The 18,548-nt window shown below is 37.5% G+C and overlaps 1 protein-coding gene across 2 annotated transcripts in view; it reads left to right on the forward strand.

The window, feature by feature from the left end:
- Positions 1-17,519, forward strand: part of spata18 (spermatogenesis associated 18) — a 36,436-nt gene extending 18,917 nt beyond the window's left edge. The window contains exons 4-12 of one of the 2 annotated variants that reach the window (XM_039751189.1): positions 288-406; positions 3,201-3,296; positions 4,619-4,753; positions 6,355-6,595; positions 7,184-7,342; positions 9,263-9,438; positions 10,079-10,202; positions 15,583-15,663; positions 15,832-17,519. In XM_039751189.1, the coding sequence (XP_039607123.1) occupies positions 288-406; positions 3,201-3,296; positions 4,619-4,753; positions 6,355-6,595; positions 7,184-7,342; positions 9,263-9,438; positions 10,079-10,202; positions 15,583-15,663; positions 15,832-15,885 (1,185 nt within the window). In that variant the 3' untranslated portion in view covers positions 15,886-17,519. Of the gene's footprint in view, positions 1-287; positions 407-3,200; positions 3,297-4,618; positions 4,754-6,354; positions 6,596-7,183; positions 7,343-9,262; positions 9,439-10,078; positions 10,203-15,579; positions 15,664-15,831 lie in introns of both variants that reach the window. The other variant, XM_039751188.1, reaches the window with a different exon arrangement.
- The last annotated feature ends 1,029 nt before the right edge of the window (positions 17,520-18,548 follow it).

Consider the following 18,548-nt stretch of genomic DNA (forward strand, 5'->3'; position numbering starts at 1 on the left):
TTTTATGCAAACCAAATTTAGAAAAGCTGTGTTGTCCCAGGTTGAAGCTTCTACTTAAGCACTGTCAGTGTGAAGTCTGCATGTTCTTCCCATGTTTTCATGGGCTTTTCTGCAGTCACTTCAGTTCCCTCAGCATTTCAAAGAGATGCATTTTAGCTTGTGTTGTCACCTCTAAACTGGCTGCGTATGAATGAGTCTAGTTGTGTGAGTCTGCCATGAGATGGATTTGAACCACCCAAAACTGGTTTGTCTCTTAGCTAACTCTCTGTTTTTTTTTTTGTTTGTAGGAGTCTAAAGAGAAGGATATGAAGATTAGAGAACTTTCTATTTCCCATGAGCATGAAATTAAAAAAATGGAGACCCAACTAAATTCAGCACAGATGCAATTGAATGCAGTTAAACAAGAGTAAGACTAAAAACTTTTTTTTTTCTTGAGATAAGTAAACCAAACAAGACCAATCAATCTGTCATTACTGCAAAACTATTTTATACTCATCTAGAAGAACATTTTGTCTTGTTTAGACTAAAGTTTTTATTTAGTCTGTTTTATTTTCAAATTCTTTCTGCATACTGTATGCTGAATGCTTTAGCACTTTCATTAATATTCTACAAAATACTTTTGCGTTTTATGTTTTAAAATTAGGATGGCACAGTTTATAGTGCTGCTGCCCCATATATCTAACGTCCTGAGTTCTGAATCCTGTGGTCAGTTACTACATCTGTCGAACTTGCATATTCTCCTGTTGTCTGTGTAGATTTTTATTTTTCATCTTCCTTTTAAATTCTAAATATACATTTTATATATATATATATATATATATATATATATATATATATATATATATATATATATATATATATATATATATTTATATATATATTTATCCAACACACGGTTTATTTACAGGATCAATTGCACATATCATCAGTACAACAACACAACAGTCCTTTCGTCTCCACTCCTCCTCAAGGTTTTGTCCTCTTCCTCTCGGTTCTGGCCGAAGAATAGTGGGGTCTGGCCCCTTTTTAGAGGGCACCCAGAAGGACTCTCAGGTGCCCAACGAGCTTCTTCTGGCCGCTCTTCAGGGTATGGCGGAAGTGTGGCCAAATAGGGCCCTATAAATGTCCATGTGCCCCCTAATGGTGGCCATGGTCCCAGCAGGGTTCCACTCCCATGCTCATGACCCATGGCCCCACTGGAAACCCAAGGGGCTGCCCTCAGTCGGCCAGGTTGTGGAACTGTCCTGAAAATACTCTCTCCTCCGGTCCTTCCACACTCAGGGTGCTGAGGGTTCCGGTTGCCCGTCACAATATATATATATATACATGTATTTGTGTATGTTTATATAAATTTTATATAATTTGATTATTTGGAAACTGTGAACTGGCTGGTTTTTAGTGAGTGTGGGAGGGTACCCTGTGTTGACTATTGTTCCTCTGTCCTGGTTGTTTCTACTTTGTCCCCAATGCTTCAGAGGTTAGACTCCATCCCCCATGATTCTGAACTAGACTGGGCAAACTGAATAAATGTTTAAAAAAATTTTGTACATGTCATGTCATTTTCTAACCCAGTTAATCCAGACCAGTGTTGTTTGCTTGTCTCCACAACCATAGGGTGCAAGGCGGGAACACACCCTGGACATGGCGCCAGTCCATCGCAGGGTGACACACACCCACACATCAAACACACAAATGCGCCAAATTTAGCATTGCCAGTTCACTTAACCTGCATGTCTTTGTACAGTTGGAAGAAATCCATGTAGACATGGGGAGAATATGCAAACTCCACACAGGAAGGACCCAAGACGCAAACCCTATCAATGCACCACCATGCTGCTCAGTTTCATTAATGCTTCAATATATTGTTTAAAAAGTTAATTAAATTTAAGTATCATAATAAGGTCATTATTTCTTTTCATGCTCTAAGGACTCCTGCCAGACTTATTCCCTTAAATCACCAACAATACTTGGCTAGCCTGGGTCATTTGTGGCGTCTATGTATTCTACTTATGGTTTTGTTGCCTTTTTTTAAATTTTATTTTCTGGGGCTTTTTCTTCCATATCACCAAGTTACAAAGTTAGGTTGTGACTCTAAATTGGTGAGATGCAAGTATCTACCGTTGTGAACCTGAATGAACCTTGGACTAGCATAAAATTGTGAGTTGGTTCCATTTTAGGTCTGTTGCTTCTGAAAGATCAAACTGTAGCCTTATCAGAAAGATATATACTCTGCAACAAGTAAAAAGTTTTTTGGAAAAATGTGACTATTGGTTTATTGTTGGCTTCAGCAGAAATGATATCATTTTCATGTTAGTTGTATTGTGTGTGTGCAGCTTTAGTCATAGAAGTGTCTCTTTTGGGAAGTACCTTGGGCTCTGTCGTATTCTCTTTATTTGTGATCTCCCACAAGGGTTACTGAACAGAAGCTTTTAGAATGTAGTCCTCCATTCAAGGCAGAATCAACATCCTAAATTGTCCTTTAAATGTCTACCCTACCTTCCACATGGCATTTCTGTTGTCCCTGTATACACCCATCGATCCATTTTCTAACCCGCTGAATCCGAATACAGGGTCACGGGGGTCTGCTGGAGCCAATCCCAGCCAACACAGGGCACAAGGCAGGAACCAATCCTGGGCAGGGTGCCAACCCACCACAGCCCTGTATACACACAAGAAATATATTACATGAATAGTTGGCCAATTTGTGGATTAATGTCTTGCATTTTTGGAGAGCATGCAATATGTATTTATCAGATTTATTACTGAAAAGGATTTTATATGGCCATTGCTACAGTCTAAAACTTGGTAGGGATACATTTCTTACATTAATTATTATGTTTTTTCTTTAATTTTCTTTGGATTTTCAGTCCTTTTAAAATGTCTAAGAACTGTCTTAACTATGCCATGCTGAACTGGTATTAAACACATACCTATAAAAATGTATTTAAATTTCATGTATGTGTTTATTTATTTCAACCAATTATTATTATGCAGTAATGCATGCACACCAAAATGACCATTTTGTTGTCAGTGCCTACAGTGATTTCCCATCATGCTTCCTTAAATGTAACATCCCTTGTTATCTGTTTGTTTGTTTAGTTATGTTCCATTAAGTTTAAAATGTGAATCCTTCCTGTTGGTAGGCTTTTTTTTTAAATAAACAGTATTTTTTATTGTCTAATTTCTGCTGTTAACTGCAGATTAGAAGATGCACAATTAGACCTTGATGAGACAAGAAACAAATCCGCAACAACTCTTCTTGCAACTGAAGATGAAATCATTCAGCTGAAGGCAGAGTATGTGAAAGTTCTGTGATACTTTGTGCTTTTTTAAAGAGGTTGTATTGTTATCTCCTGATTCAGGTGGTTATTTACATACCACTGTTGCTGATTTTACACTCAGACTTCTTTTCTTGTCAGACCTGGGTTATAATATAAACACTCCATGAATGAAAATTATTGAAGGACAGTTCATCTTATTATTGTACTAAGTAAGATATTTGGATAGATTTTAAAACCATACAATCAGATATAAATTAATCTTTTTAAAAAGAGAAAATGCATGAAAAATCTGTTAAATCCATAGTGTGAAAGCAGGATTGCTTAGTGTTAAGGTTGTACAGTTCATTTTTTTAATAAAGTTGTTTTGTTTTTTTTTCTTTAAATTTTGATTAAATACTTGACCAGTACTCATGTTTTAAAGTCTAACAAGCTACCAGTAAAGTTTAATCCTGTTAGTCTAATCTTTACACATGTTAAGTTTTTTTCAGGTTAAGTGCAATATCCAAAATGCTGCAATAAACAATATTGTTTAATGTATCACTTCAAATGAATATTATTAGATAGATAGATAGATAGATATAACTTTTATTTGTCTCCAGAGGGAAATTTGGCTTTTTACAGAAGTTCTTTAAATAAATAAATAAATACATACTGTAAATAGGTACATAAATAAGTTAATAAATAAATATGCACAAGCTTTGGTCTGAACACACACTAGAATGATTATAAAGCAAGAATTCTGACTTGGCTGTCCCAGTCCCAGTAAAGCATTAAGCAGGCATTTTGCTGTTGGGATAAAGGAGCCCAAGTAGCGTTTCTTGACACACTTCTGCTGAATAATTTGTTGGCTGAAAGTCCTCATTGTTAGTTTGTCAGAGAGACGATGTGTGGCATTGTTCATGGCACTCAGTTTTGCTTTACTTCTCTCTTTCACTACTCCCTCCACGGGGTCCAGAGTGCGTTCTTTAACTTAGCATGCTCTCTTAATTACCCTGTCGATTCAGTGGGCCTCTCTTGAAGTGATGTTACCAGCCTAGCACGCCACATATTTACTGCAAGAATGAAAATTATATTAATGTGAAGAATATATGTATTAACCAAAACCATTCAGAGATGCTAAGCATACTTTTTTCTGTTACATGTAAAACATTTTAAAATGTCATCTAATGTTGCCAACATAGGCTCCAGCTTCCTGACACCCTTCACTGAAATTAGCAGGTTAAAGCAAATTTGAAGAATGCAGTTGTGAAATATTTAGCGTAGCTGTTCATCAGTATGTTCATACACAGTAACTGCAGTAGTTTATCACCTCATCATCTCACTTTTGTGTTTGGCAGCTTGATGACAGCTCGAGATGAGGCTCAAATGTACAAAAGGAAATTAGATATTCTTGATGATTATGAAAGGCAAATGAGAATGCTTAAAGATGAAATATCCATTCTTACAACAGAAAAATCACTACTTCAGGACAGGTAAATTTTAAATTCTTCTTTTTTTATTATGAAAATCTTTTATTCTATGGTATACTTATTATCTGCAGTGTAGCAGAAGACCCGTTGCTATCTCCTTGGAAGAACAGTTTGCAAACTTCTGATAAATTCACAGCATTTGAAGAAACATATTTTTCTGTCAGGCATGCTCAAGTAATACTGACACTTGGGTGTAGATGCCTTGGGGGAACCAGGCACGCTTTTTAAGCTTGATCGATATTAGGTTCTACAGGCATCTGAACAGAGTACGGGTACGTAGGGTAAGCACTCATAATTTGAATGAAGCTAGTGAAATAAAGACTAAAGCATGGTACAGTGGCTAGTGCAGCTGCTTCACAGCCTGGGTTCCAGTTTGACACTTGCTATTATCCATGCAGTGTTTGCACACTCTCCACATATCTATGTAGGTTTTCTTCTCACAGCTCCAAAGACAAGCAAGTTAAGAAGTAGGAAACTGGTGACATTACGCTGATCTGTGAATATGTTTGTGTATATGAGTGGCTTGTCGTCCAGTTCAGGGTTGGTTTCTGCCCTATAATGGAATGCCTGGAATGCTTGATGTTACCAGGATTGCCTCTGCTCCACCCTGGCAATGAATTGGACCATGAACTAGATTAAGTTGTTTGAAGATGGATTGCTGAATGAAACAAAAGATAAAGCAAATTATCAATTTTAATCAGAGAAAAATGATCAGGAATGCAGAATGTATGAGAAAGGATGACATCTTAGAACCAAACTTTAATAGTATATCATGTCTTTAAATATTGCATATCAAGATTCTTTAGAAGAACTTTAGAAGTAGCCTTAGAGGAAGAGGTGCTGAATGAAAAACAGTCCACTTCCATTTTTTTGGTTTGGACTCGTTCCCTGGCCACTTTTTTTACTACCTGCATTATTATCACTCATTAATTTAATATTGTTTTTATCAGTATGCTGCTGCTGGAGTATGTGAATTTCCCCTTGGGATTAATAAAGTATCTATCTATCTATCTATCTATCTATCTATCTATCTATCTATCTATCTATCTATCTATCTATCTATCTATCTATCTATCTATCTATCTATCTATCTATCTATCTATGTGGATATTTACGTGACCCGTGGCATATTGACAATGTTATTAAAAGATGGCCATGTTCATTAAACTTTGGTTATCAATCCCTGTTCCTAGTATACCCACCATTGCTTTGCCTGATGATCCAACTGATATGATCTTACAAAAAGAAATAAGATCTTTGCTATGTTACTGCAATTTACCTAAGAAGTAATTTATGGAAAGTTCCCATCAATTTCAATACAGGGTAGTGCCAGGGCATAATGAAGGTTGACTTCCACAAAGATATTATTAAGAAACACCTAAGACAGCCATGAGAAATTGAAATGCCATGGATAAAGGCTAGCTGCATTTATTCTTAGCCATTTAAGTTTCAATAAAATTTCTTTTGAAGTTTACTTCAAAGCCTCGGATACCAACAGGTCTCAACTGGGTGTTCTAATTGCTTAAATGACAAAACAGCAGGGATTTTGACTATAGTATATATATTGAATGCTATACCACCTTTTTTTTGTTTTTGTTTTGCAGGCTAATTAGAAGCCGGTCATCTAGCCCCATCGGTCATCGAAGTCGTTCTCCTAGTCCTCTTCCATATCTCAGGAGTGAATCTCCATCTTGGACAAGGCTGTCTAACTCTACGCGCCAGTCCCGGATGATAAGTCGATTCAATGACATTTACTCTATTGAGCGTCTGGATGCCCAGAGCCTACTAAAACGCTATATTGATGATATAGAGATGGTGCAAAGGATCATTTTTATTGCTACAGTGGTGTGTATTTGTTATTATAATATAAAGCAGATGGCCATACATTTTGCTATTTTGTTTGTTTTGCCAGAAGAGATACAAATAAACCTTGATGTTTATGTAAAATATAAATCCCATTTTATGAATTATAAAATGCCATTTTTTTCCTTGAACCCACTTTATTGTTAGGGTAAACTAGGTAAAGTCTATGATATAAATAAAGTGATGAGGGAAACCTTTTTTCCAAGGCAGCATTTCTGAGAAAAATGCCTATGGTTGAAAAATCTAGGACAGGGAAGGTTGATTACCTTAAAATCTCATCCACTGAGTCTGATGCTGTATGATATACTTTGGGTGTTAGCATTTATAGCATCCCACCATAAAGTTCTTTTTTTTTTTTTTGGACAAAAAGAAATCCGAGTAAAGATGACAGTCAAGCACTATACTGACAGGACTAGTGAGTGGGTGTATCAGAAGTATAATGAAATGTTAATTAAATTACTGCTTTTTCTTAATATATCACGTACTGTTTTATTACATAATTCTTTGAAAATCTTTGATGCTATACAATCAGCCTGCTTTCAAGCAGTGACCTTTTTTATCTTGTTTTAGGAATCTTTCCATGCTGCTAAAATGGCCTTCAGGCAATTTAGGCTACGAGTAAGAAAGACGCTTTCTCCCACACATACTGGACCAGAGTCCCTGGATGACACTGTGATGGACTATATTATTCGCAACTTGGATTTATATGATGTCCAGTCAAGTGTTAATGTGAGTACTTATGTTATCAGTGAGGGCATAGCCATAGAAAAGAAAATGCTGTGTGTGTTATATTTGAGAAATGGAACAACTTTTAGCACACTGTATTACAAAAATGCCATTGCAAGCTTCTTGTTTGTTGAATGCAGAGACATAAGATACATTTTCCTTACATAGTTAATAGGATACTTTTAAATATTGGATTCTCCTACTAAAGAATAACGTAAAGCAAGAAACAGACACAGAAAAAGGTTGGGGCACACCTGTGACCCCGTATAATGAAAATAAATAGAAAATCATTTTACAAAGATAAATTAGATGCCTTTTCAGGTGGGAGTCTGATAGTGAACTGACTCAAATCACTGGTCAAATAGGAAGGGGTGGGTCCAGGAGGACAGACAATGGAAGTGATGTCAAAGGTGGAATGGCTGTCAATGTTCTGGTTCTGCAGAGGGAGGAAAAAAGAAGGCATTAGCACACAGCACCAACTCCTGGTTTGGTGGGTAACTACCATTACCACATGCACTTGGTAATATATGATGCTCAAAAGGAACAATCCTGTTCACAGTGTGAGAGTCCACATTTCAGATGTTAATGTGAAAAATGTGGCCAAGACTTGTTGAACTATACTTAGTTTCTGAAAAAAAAATTAAATTGGCAAAAAATGTCTATTCTTGGCAAATGGACATATAGATATCTCCTTGAAATACTGAATGTTCACTTAAGCACAGGTTTAACTAGTTAATTATTCCTTCAGCATTTTATTAAAATGCCATTGTACTCTGTGATACCAGAATAAAGACCACCACACCTCTACCTCTGAACAACCTGTAATAGTTGGTTTGGCTGAGAGGACACCACACAATTAAAGCAAAAGTAAAGTATGTACTGTGGAAGTACGGAACAAATAAATACCATAGTTTTAGAGACATTTGTGATTTTTGAAATACTATAGATGCTACATGTGCATCTATTGTCACTTGTAGAAATAATCACCAATATGCACTAATCTTATATTTAAACGTCTACGCATAGAAGTGTGTGTATCTGTCCGGCCTGGAAATGTAAGAGGTGGAGTCGTGGTAAGGTCTCCACCTCAGAGGAAACAGAAAACTCGCTTAGCCGCTAATAACACAAGTGAGGCCAGCACGTCAGCAAAACGAAACCTCTGAAGAAAGACAAAGTCGCTTAGCTGCTAACATCAGAAAAACAGTATCCCATTTTCTTTTCCTCCTGCCGGTAATATACAAGCAAGGTGAGCACGTCTGCAAAACAAAACCTCCGAAGAAAGACAAAGCTGCTTAGCTGCTAACATCTGCAAAACGGTATCCCTTTTACTTTTCCTCCCGCCACTAATGCACAAACGATGGAAGTACATTGGCAAAATGAATCCTCCTAGGAGAGCGATGCCCAGAGTAGTTCCTTTTAATGACCTAACATCTCTACATTTCAATTTTTTTTCTGATGATTTCAATAGTTTCTAGGACCCCGGGCTTTTTACAGTACGGACTTGCACAGCTAGTTGAAAATAATTCTAGATGTTCATTTTTCAGATGTATCTAAATGTTACATTTAAATTAGTACACACAGTTGTAGTTCTTAATTTGCAGCCTTCAAAAGTGTGTACTGTTTTTTTTTTAGAAGATACTGTATGTAATATCAGTGCTTACCTTTTAATGCTTTTTAGTATTGGAAAATGTGAATTTTACAATGAAATCTTTTGTAGAGTGTTTTTATGCACTATTCAAATGAGGGAAATAACATTTTAAAAAATAATCTGCTGCAGCAAAAAATATCCATTTTTAATATCGCAACTGAATGTGACAAGTCTAGGAAGTCATCATGAGTGAGTGTTAGTGTTTGCCTTGTCACTTTTCTTGATGGCTTATATTTATCATCTTGTTACTTTTTATTTTGAACAAATTTCTCTAGGATGTGATCCGTGCAATGAATGTGAATCCAAAGATCTCATTCCCACCAGAAGTCGACTTTATCCTCATCAGCAGTTTCATCCGGGAGGTTTGTCGTTTGGCCTTTTCAATGCAGACCCTGGAGCCTGCTTTGGACATTGCTTTTACAACTGATGGAGAGCTCTTCAGTGATAATAAGTAAGGGTGACAGCACACTAAGTACTCAAAGTGTTTGGATGGCTGTTTTGTCAACACTCAAAACATTCAATGGTTATGAGTAATGATTACATTTTACAATACCAATTAGTACAATGTGTAATACAGGAGTGAAGACTTGAAAAACATCTCCACTGCTGCATTACAGTACACAGTGAAATAATAAATTGGTTTCAAATAAAAGTTCATGTTTTTAGTTATAAATGACTTCTAAATCTGTGAAGGATTTTTGTCAAAATTGAGTTTATTGTCAAATTTCCACAATTAAAAATATGTATGGTGACCACTTTCCATGTATGGACAAAGTGACATAGTTAAATGGCTGCTTTCAAAATCACCAAATATAAACTATCAAGTGAAGGATGAAATAAGAAAATAGTATGAAGCTTAAAATGAATGATATATCTCTATCTTAATTTCAAATTTACAAAGCTCTGATGGTTTGATGGTGCTGTTTGGCAAGTAAACCATGTAGCTAGCTTTTGTATTTCTCAAAACGACACAGAAAGAATTTATGAAAGAAAAAAAACTGCGAAGTACAAACTCTTACTCTGCTTGCAGTATGAAAACACTGTGAACATTGAACTTTGAACTACAACTAAGTAACTCCTTTTTCTTCCAGATACCGACGCAGCTATGACTCCGAGTATACTGCTCCTCTGGTGGCGTACCATGTGTGGCCAGCACTTATGGAAGGAGATTCTGTCATTGTAAAGGGGGAGGCCGTCACAAAGAGGGGGGCTTTGGTAAGCCAATATATTTGTTTTGGGGCTACTGGTAGTCATCTTTGTATATCTTCATGATTTTTTAACATTAATACATATATACAGTATTATATACTGTATACATACTCATGTTACTTGGTCTGTAGTAACATGAAAAAGCCATAGAGGCAATGTTAACTTCCTCTCATCCATTTATTTCTTAACCCAATAATACACTTCAGGGTTCCATTGGGCTATTGCCTGTCCTAGGAGAACTAGGTGAAAGGCAGGACGTAACAAAAGACAAAGCACCATTCCATCTTGGGGCACACTAGCAACCATACAAAGACGCACATACCTCCATACAGATATGCAGATGTTGTACATGGAGAACGTACTGCATACAAGCAACACACAGGCTGAAATTCAAACCCAGGTCTCTGTGTCATTATAGCACTCCCAGTACTGTTTTAGAATCTGAATAGTATCAATAGTATTGTTTTAGGAGAAGCAGAACCTTTTTTTTCATTTTGAAGTATGACATGCAATTGTATTCTGTGGTTTGTATCTTAGTAAATGTTGCATTTATAAATTAGTTGTCCTTCAGGTCTATCAGAGGCATGATGTTGCAAGAAAAGCACTAAAGGTTGAAGGAAGGGAAGGTGATCTTTGGTCGCCAATCTTGTATTCCTCCCACTGAAGGAGGATGCATTCACTGGGTGTGCTAAGGGCTGCATCTTTCTCATAGCTTTGCCAAGATTCACTTTATACAAGATGGTATCAGCAAAGACATTAAGGGAGTACAGAGACTCTGCACAGTTTGGAAATGGGCAGGTAGAGAGCTCAGATGTCATTATGGGTGTTTGGGGTTGGGAATAGTGGCTTTTATTTTGAGGGGAAGACAAGTGAATGGTTAATGTTTAGGAAAAATGATGGAGCTGAGATTATCGTTGGAGATAAGAAGGGAAAGCAGGTTGACTGTTAAAGAATTTGACAATCAGTTAATACAAGTAGAATCCCATTGTAACAAAATTAACGGGACTATGAAAATATTTTGTTATAATGAATATGGGGAAAATACTATTGTGGCTACGGTCATCAGTGATTCACCATTTCTAATAGCAGTGGTGGCTCTGTAGGATCAGGCTTACCATGTAACATACTTGTCATGCAATGTTTAGAATATTTAACACCGGGCTTTGACCTGCTCTTTCTCGCACTCTCCTGGTCTGCCAGAGTGATGACTCTGAGCTGCTGATGTTCTTCTAATCTGAAGATGGGAGCTAAAGCAGGACTATTCCCTGTGTCACAGGTCCTATCTTGTGTGCCCCTATTTTGAAAGAAGTCTTGAGACTGTACCTGCCTCCTCTATACAGTAATAAAGTACCTATATTTTGCTTGGAAACATGGACACACCTCCCTGTCTTTGTTGCAACTCTGTGGTCCAAGCTTGATAATGCCTGTATAAAAAACAGTGCTTCTTAAACTTTAAAAAATATTTTATTTGAAAATGAGACGTTAGAATTAACTTTTTTATTTTATAGATATACAGGTATGAATACAGAACAGTACAGTATCCGCACACGACATAACTACCCACACAGATGGAGCACTCACTCAGAATTCGGCTGTTGGTATGATGTCACACCTATATTCTTGCTGAGACTGCCTGAAACTGGAAATTTTGCAAAAGAAAGAGATGGCCTTTTGCAGGGTTCCCAAGATTTGGCGAAAGTGTAGGTCAAGTCAGGTCAGGTTGGGTAGCATGCACTGGGTACAGTGCATTGCCACACCCATTACCCGATGAAACAGCTTGGTATCCTGGTTGGCAACCCTCCAGGAAGACCCATCCTTTGAAGGAAGACCTGGTCCAGTCCCACCTTCCAGAAATGACCATCTATCTGCAGCAGCGAGGTGTTCCTTAGGCATCCCCTTGGCCTGGTCCAGCCACTTGGGTCCTCAACAATGAGGATCCTGCAAGCTGGATCAAGAATCATGCCACATGGCCTTAGTGCAGTAACTGACGCTCCCTCACAATGCAGGTAATGTGTCTCATTTGGGACTCTGTGAGCAACCGCTCATTCTACACAAAGTCAAAGCAGCTGTACCCAAGGATTCTCAGAAGAGACACAGTACTGAAGGAGTCCAGTCAGTCTCGGGTCACTGGATAGCGTCCATGTCTCTCAACCATATAGCAAGACAGGAAGCACAGGACTCTATAAAGACATGGACCTTAGTCCTTTTGCATAGATATCGGGAGTGCCACACACCCCTTTCCAGTGACCTCATGACCCCCTGCTCTCCCAATCTGTTTACTGACTTTATAGGAAGAGTCATCAGAGACATGAATGTCACTGCTGAGGTAACAAGGGTGACACTCTCTCTACAGACATACACACTTCTGATGGCTGTGCCTAAGAGGCCATTAAAAGGCATGGATCTTGGTTTTTATCCAGGACACTTGCAAGCCCAGACACTCAGACTCTTCTCTCAGTCTCTCAAGCTCCCCGATCAGAGCCTCCATTGACTCCACAAAGATCACGGCATCATTGGCAAAGTCAAGATCACTGAATCTTTCTTCACCAACAAATGCCCCACAGTTGCTGGAACCCATGATCTTGCGCAACACCCAGTCCATGCAAGCATTGAACAGAGTAGGAGCAAGAATACACCCCTGATGAACCCCAGAATCAAATGGAAAAAACACAAAGGTTCTGCCTCTACTGTGCACAGCACTAACAGTACCAGTGTACAGGCTGGCTGTGATATCCAGAAACCTTGAGGGGATCCCATGAATTCTCAGGATGTCTCACAGGGCAGCTCAATCAACTGAGTCGAATACTGAAAATTAAATGAAAATCAACAAAGGCTGCAAAGAAACTCTGCCGATATTTGCATTTGCACTCCATGAGAACCCTCAGTGCCAGGATGTGGTCGATGGTAGACTTCTTAGGTGTAAAACCAGACTGTTCTGGTTGCTGGTAGGTGAGCAAGTGATCATGGATCCTATTGAGGATGACCCTAGCAAGGACCCCGGCACCGAGAGCAGTTGCCGCAATCCAGGCGATCATCCTTCCCTTTCTAGATAGGGATGACAAGTTCCATTTTCCAGTCGGTTCTTTTTGACATCCACTGCACACCCAACCTACCTGGAAATGGTCTCTTTTTGAACTGCCTTTCCCAAGGTTTCTTCCATTTTTTCCCTACAAGGGTTTTTTTGGGAGTTTTTCCTTGTCTTCTTAGAGAGTCAAGGCTGGGGGACTGTCAAGAGGCATTGTGTATTGCATTGCTTGCAATGCCAGGAGGACAGCCTTACCACCAGTCTGGAGAAGTTCACCCCGGATACCACAAGAAAGTGTAGGCATGGCATTAAGTATTTTTTACCTCGCATTATTGTCTTTGGTGGCTGTTTTGGTCGAATAAATGTTTGTTATACTGAAATGTACATTTTGTTAAAACGAAATCTGATAAACATGATGTTGTATAAACTTTTGTCCGGGCCAACAAGAAGTGTTTATTATTCTGAAAGTTTGGTTACTTCGGTATTCGCTATAACTGGATTTGACCTGTATTTAGTCCAGGAACGGACAAATAGGCAGTTTTTATTTATATTGTTGTGCTTCACATTTGTTTCCCTTTGCATGATTTTTTTTGCCTATATTACTTCACCTAGCATGTCTGTGTTCATTCTGGCATTCAATATTTATAGTTTAACAGTGCACATTTGCACAGTTATATTTACAATAGTATTTCTTTCCCTACTCTAAATTTTGAATTATTTGTGACACTTTCTGTACTGTGACAAATAAAAGTAATTCATCCATCCATTATCCAACCCGCTATATCCTAACTACAGGGTCACGGGGGGTCTGCTGGAGCCAATCCCAGCCAACACAGGGTGCAAGGCAGGAAACAAACCTCGGGCAGGGCACCAGCCCACCACAGGGCACACACACCAAGCACACACTAGGGACAATTTAGAAGCTCCAATGCACCTAACCTGCATGTCTTTGGACTGTGGGAGGAAACCGGAGCACCTGGAGGAAACTCACACAGACACGGGGAGAACACGCAAACTCCACACAGGGAGGACCCGGGAAGTGAACCCGGGTCTCCTAACTGCGAGGCAGCAGCGTTACCACTGCCCACCGTGCCGCCCCAAAGTAATTAATGGTAAATTAATATAAGCTATGTGCAAAAATGAAAAAGTTTGTAATTCATTTTGCATGAAAATGATCTCATTCTTTGTAATCAGTAATGATGAAAGCAGCCTTTCATACAGTTTCAGCATTGCTTGGTGATTTTGACCTTGATTTAGTTATGATATGCAGTCCTAAGCTCCTTCTCGAACACTCAGATCTGCTGATGAATAGTGTCTGGTGGTGCCACCTCTGTGTAGTATCAGCTCTTTATATGTGTGGCTCCTGGCTGGTGGAACCAGCTGCCCATCTCCTTTCGAATCTCTAACTCCCTCAATGTGTTCAAGAAGCGTTTGAAGACTCTCTTGTTTGGTGAATTCCAGTCTAAGCGATATTAGCTGTTAGGTTTTATAAATCTAGGAATTTTAATTAGCTTATAAATTGTTTTGAGTTCTGCTCTTGTGCAAATCAATTTTGTACTCTCGTCCTATAACATTTGTTCCCAAACATTTCCTGGACTGATGTCACTAGTTTATGTTGACCTCTTTTGTAAAACACTTTGGATTAAAATGAATAAGTGTAAACATAATGATATTGGATATTGACCATAGAGAGTAGGTCTTCTTTCCTGAACTGAATTTTGAATGTATTGTTAATTTCAAATTGCAACACTTACTTTCCTATATTAAATAGACTTATATAGACAGCAAACTGACTTGACCCGTAATGTATATGTTGCAGAAGTTTGCAAATCACATTGAAATTTCAAATAATTTTTCCAAAATCATCTTGGATAGATGAATCACATTACACAATGTAGTTAAAACAACTGAGCAGCAGTTAAATAAAATATTAATATGCAACACAAATGTCTATTGTCCTGTTTTATTCCATGCCTGTGGATTGGCTACTATGTAGAGTGTAAATGAGCTATTAGATTTACATTGTTCCCCTCCATAGTGCACAGACAATATGGGCTTTCCTAATAATGAGCTGAAGGTGAAAGAGTTAAGCATCCTTTCCATTCTTGCCCTTGCAGTGAAATATGTTTTGACAACTCTAAAACATTTAAAACAATTCTGTGGACACAAAGGTTTAATGATTAAATGGTAATGTAATGCAACATCAGTTTCATATTTAAAACTAGAGGGCAACTTGACTATATTTTACTTCTACTCCCACTGTATATTTGCTTGAACTAAATATTCTTTATTAATCCACTGAATGCTGCTTATAATGTTAACAAACACAAACTGCTGTTTCTCATGTTGTCTGTTTAGCAGTGGTCACCAAGAAGGAGCAGAAGCCGAAGCCGTAGTACCAGCCCGGTGCGATCACGGACCAGCAGCCCTTCTCGTGGACTGGTATGTTAGACCTATAGCAGAGATTGGCCTTTAGATTGTCTCATAATGAGACCTGTATAATTAAATAAGCTAAAAGACAAATATACAAATTTTAAGTAGTTAAAAAATATATGCAGCAGTCTGAAAGCAGGCTAACCCTTTACTTTGTCTTCTGTCGTTTTCACACAGAGCTCCTTGAACCGCAGTGCCTCTCCTGGAAGGCTGTCTCCCAGCCGGCTTTAATTCTGCTCCCCGGCGATGAACCATCAGATTAGGGAATCAGTTTTTCAAGTTTTTCATATTGTTCTGTTTTTGTTTTTGTTTTTTTTATATATAAAAGTACCTCATTGCAAAATGTGAACAAAATAGTTATTGCAATCTAAAAAGCAAACCTCCTTTTATGTGTGCATGTAACATTTTTTTTTATATGTGTGTTACAACTCCACACTGGCTGCTGATGCCGTGCAAATCCACTTCAGTATGGCACATCAATGAAAAAACGATGTATGCATTCATCCAAACTACTTTTGGTGCTAATGTTTTAAAGCAAATAGAACAAAATTCAAAGGGCTACAGACATTATTGGGTATTTTTACACTCAGACCTGAATAGGTAAAGGCAGCTGGTGCTCAATATTCTTCAGAAAACAGCAATTGTTTTTTGCAGTGTTATTTTGATAATGTGAGAAAAAACAGTCGTGTGGCAATGTGCAGTATATCTGCATTAATATTTTGAAGATTTGCTCAGTTATCGAACAGCAAAACGTTTCCTGCACATTAGCACTTTTAGCAGTGATTGACTCAGTTTGTTAACATAAATGACCTATAAAAATTAATTTGGTGTTTTCTTTCTTATACTAAGCTTCCTCTCCCTCCATGTTACAAATGAAATCTCTGAACGTCGCAAATCTGCATGTTAGCCTTGCACATGAATTGAAGCCATTCGTCTACTATGAGACACTTCCAGTTTTTAATCCTGATCTGTGAGTAAGATGAACTTCTGGGTAATACAGATTAATATGAGGAGTTTCATTGTTGGTAAATGATAACAGTACATGATAATATAAAAAGAAAACCTTGTGCAATAACATCACATCAAGATTCTCGGTTAGAGTTACTGAAAATCTCCTCCAATAATTTTTAAACCTGTTTAATCCAGAGTTACAGTTATGAGCTGCTTAAATAAATAACTTTCCAATTAAAAAATAATCTATTTTGATACTGTACAAGACACACAAATTACACGGAATCTTTGTAAGTGTTTCATATACTGTACAAAATGTTCAAATATCTGAGCCAGTGCAAAATACATGACACACAATTTAAGATTCGGTAAAAGTGCAGTTGCTTACTTTTATCAATGCACGCAAACATATTTTAATCACTTTTTAACAATATACGTTGTACAGTACATATTTTAACAACAAGAAAGACGCCTTTTTCATGGCTTGTTGGCATGGAGAGATATGTTGATTTAGGATAAAGTACCGAGTACAAATTAAAGTCTTTTCGAGAGAATGACGGTGTGTGGCAGCTGTTGGGATAGAGGGGCACAAATGTATAGTGTGGCTTTTCACTAACGTGTCGTGCTAAGAATGAAATGAATGAATTTTCTATGATCTGAAAATAATTTAGGCGCATGTACTTTTTGCCACACTATAGTTTTTTTCTTTAATAATGAGCAAGCATTACAATAATTTTTTTTTCGAACAATTGACATTATGCCAAAAAATTAGATGACAATGAAGGAATTTGATCACCTGTGTGAACTTTTATTTACTGTCTCACTTTTTACTGTATGGATTTTTTTTCAATATCTTAACAAGTGTTGTGTGCCTTTTATAATTAACATTTTCCAATAAATTTTTCTCAAAACAATTTGTTGTGCTTTTTACTACTTTTATTTAAACCAACAGCCCTTCACTGTGTGCATCTTTAGTAATCAATGTTGACAAATCAAACACTCATGCAGAACTCAAAAGAGTGTAGAACAAGAAAATACAATTCTATTCAATTGAATACAATGGTTTATTCTTATAAAGTACACTTCTATTTGTAAGCCTAGCATACAATACACTAAAACTCGGTCCTGTGGCCCCCCAACGGCAGCAGGTTTTTGTTCCAATCAGCATCTGCTTTTAATTGGACTCCTGGGCTAGTTAAGTGATGTGTTATTTCCTAGATTCTGTATTTTGGGAACAATATAGAAATTAGAAAACTAAGTTTGGTAAAAAAAAAAAATATATATTAAAATGTACCAAGCGGTTTTATGGGAATGATGTACTGTATATTTTTTTTCTTTTTAACAATATTTTCATCTTGATTTTCATTCTACTTTTCTAGGTGTTCTAATTGTTTAATGAATCCATTATTTACTAATTAGTGGGTCTGATGCAAAAGTAGTTGCAGCCTTTGATTATTCAGTGTTGATTGCCAGCATGTCTGCTCTGCTCATTTTTAATTGTCATTAATAAGATACAACGAAGGGGAAAAACTGCACTGAGAAAGGGCAAAATAGAAATCAATAGAAATCAACAAAAGAGAGTTAAGTATTTAAATCTATAGCAAAAGCAGAAATATTTCTAATTTTCTTAGAAATGTAAAATCATGCTGCTGTGCTTTTCTGAATGTAGAATAAAAGAAAAAAATCCCAGCTAATTAAATGAGATCAGTGATATCAGGTGTTGCCACTGATTAGGAATCTGCTTGAAACAAAAACCTGCAGCTACAGGGGATCCCCAGGACCAGGTTTAGGAACCCCTGCACTAAAACAATAAATCCCAAATTACCTTAAATATACCACAATGTGTTCAGCAGCGACCATGAGTCCAGTACCAATGCAGTCAAAATTTGAAGGGCAGAAGCTTCTATCAGTTGTTCCTTTATGGGCCTTGCTTATGTTTCCAC

The sequence above is a fragment of the Polypterus senegalus genome, chromosome 4 (assembly GCF_016835505.1).
Source record: "Polypterus senegalus isolate Bchr_013 chromosome 4, ASM1683550v1, whole genome shotgun sequence".
NCBI lineage: Eukaryota > Metazoa > Chordata > Cladistia > Polypteriformes > Polypteridae > Polypterus > Polypterus senegalus.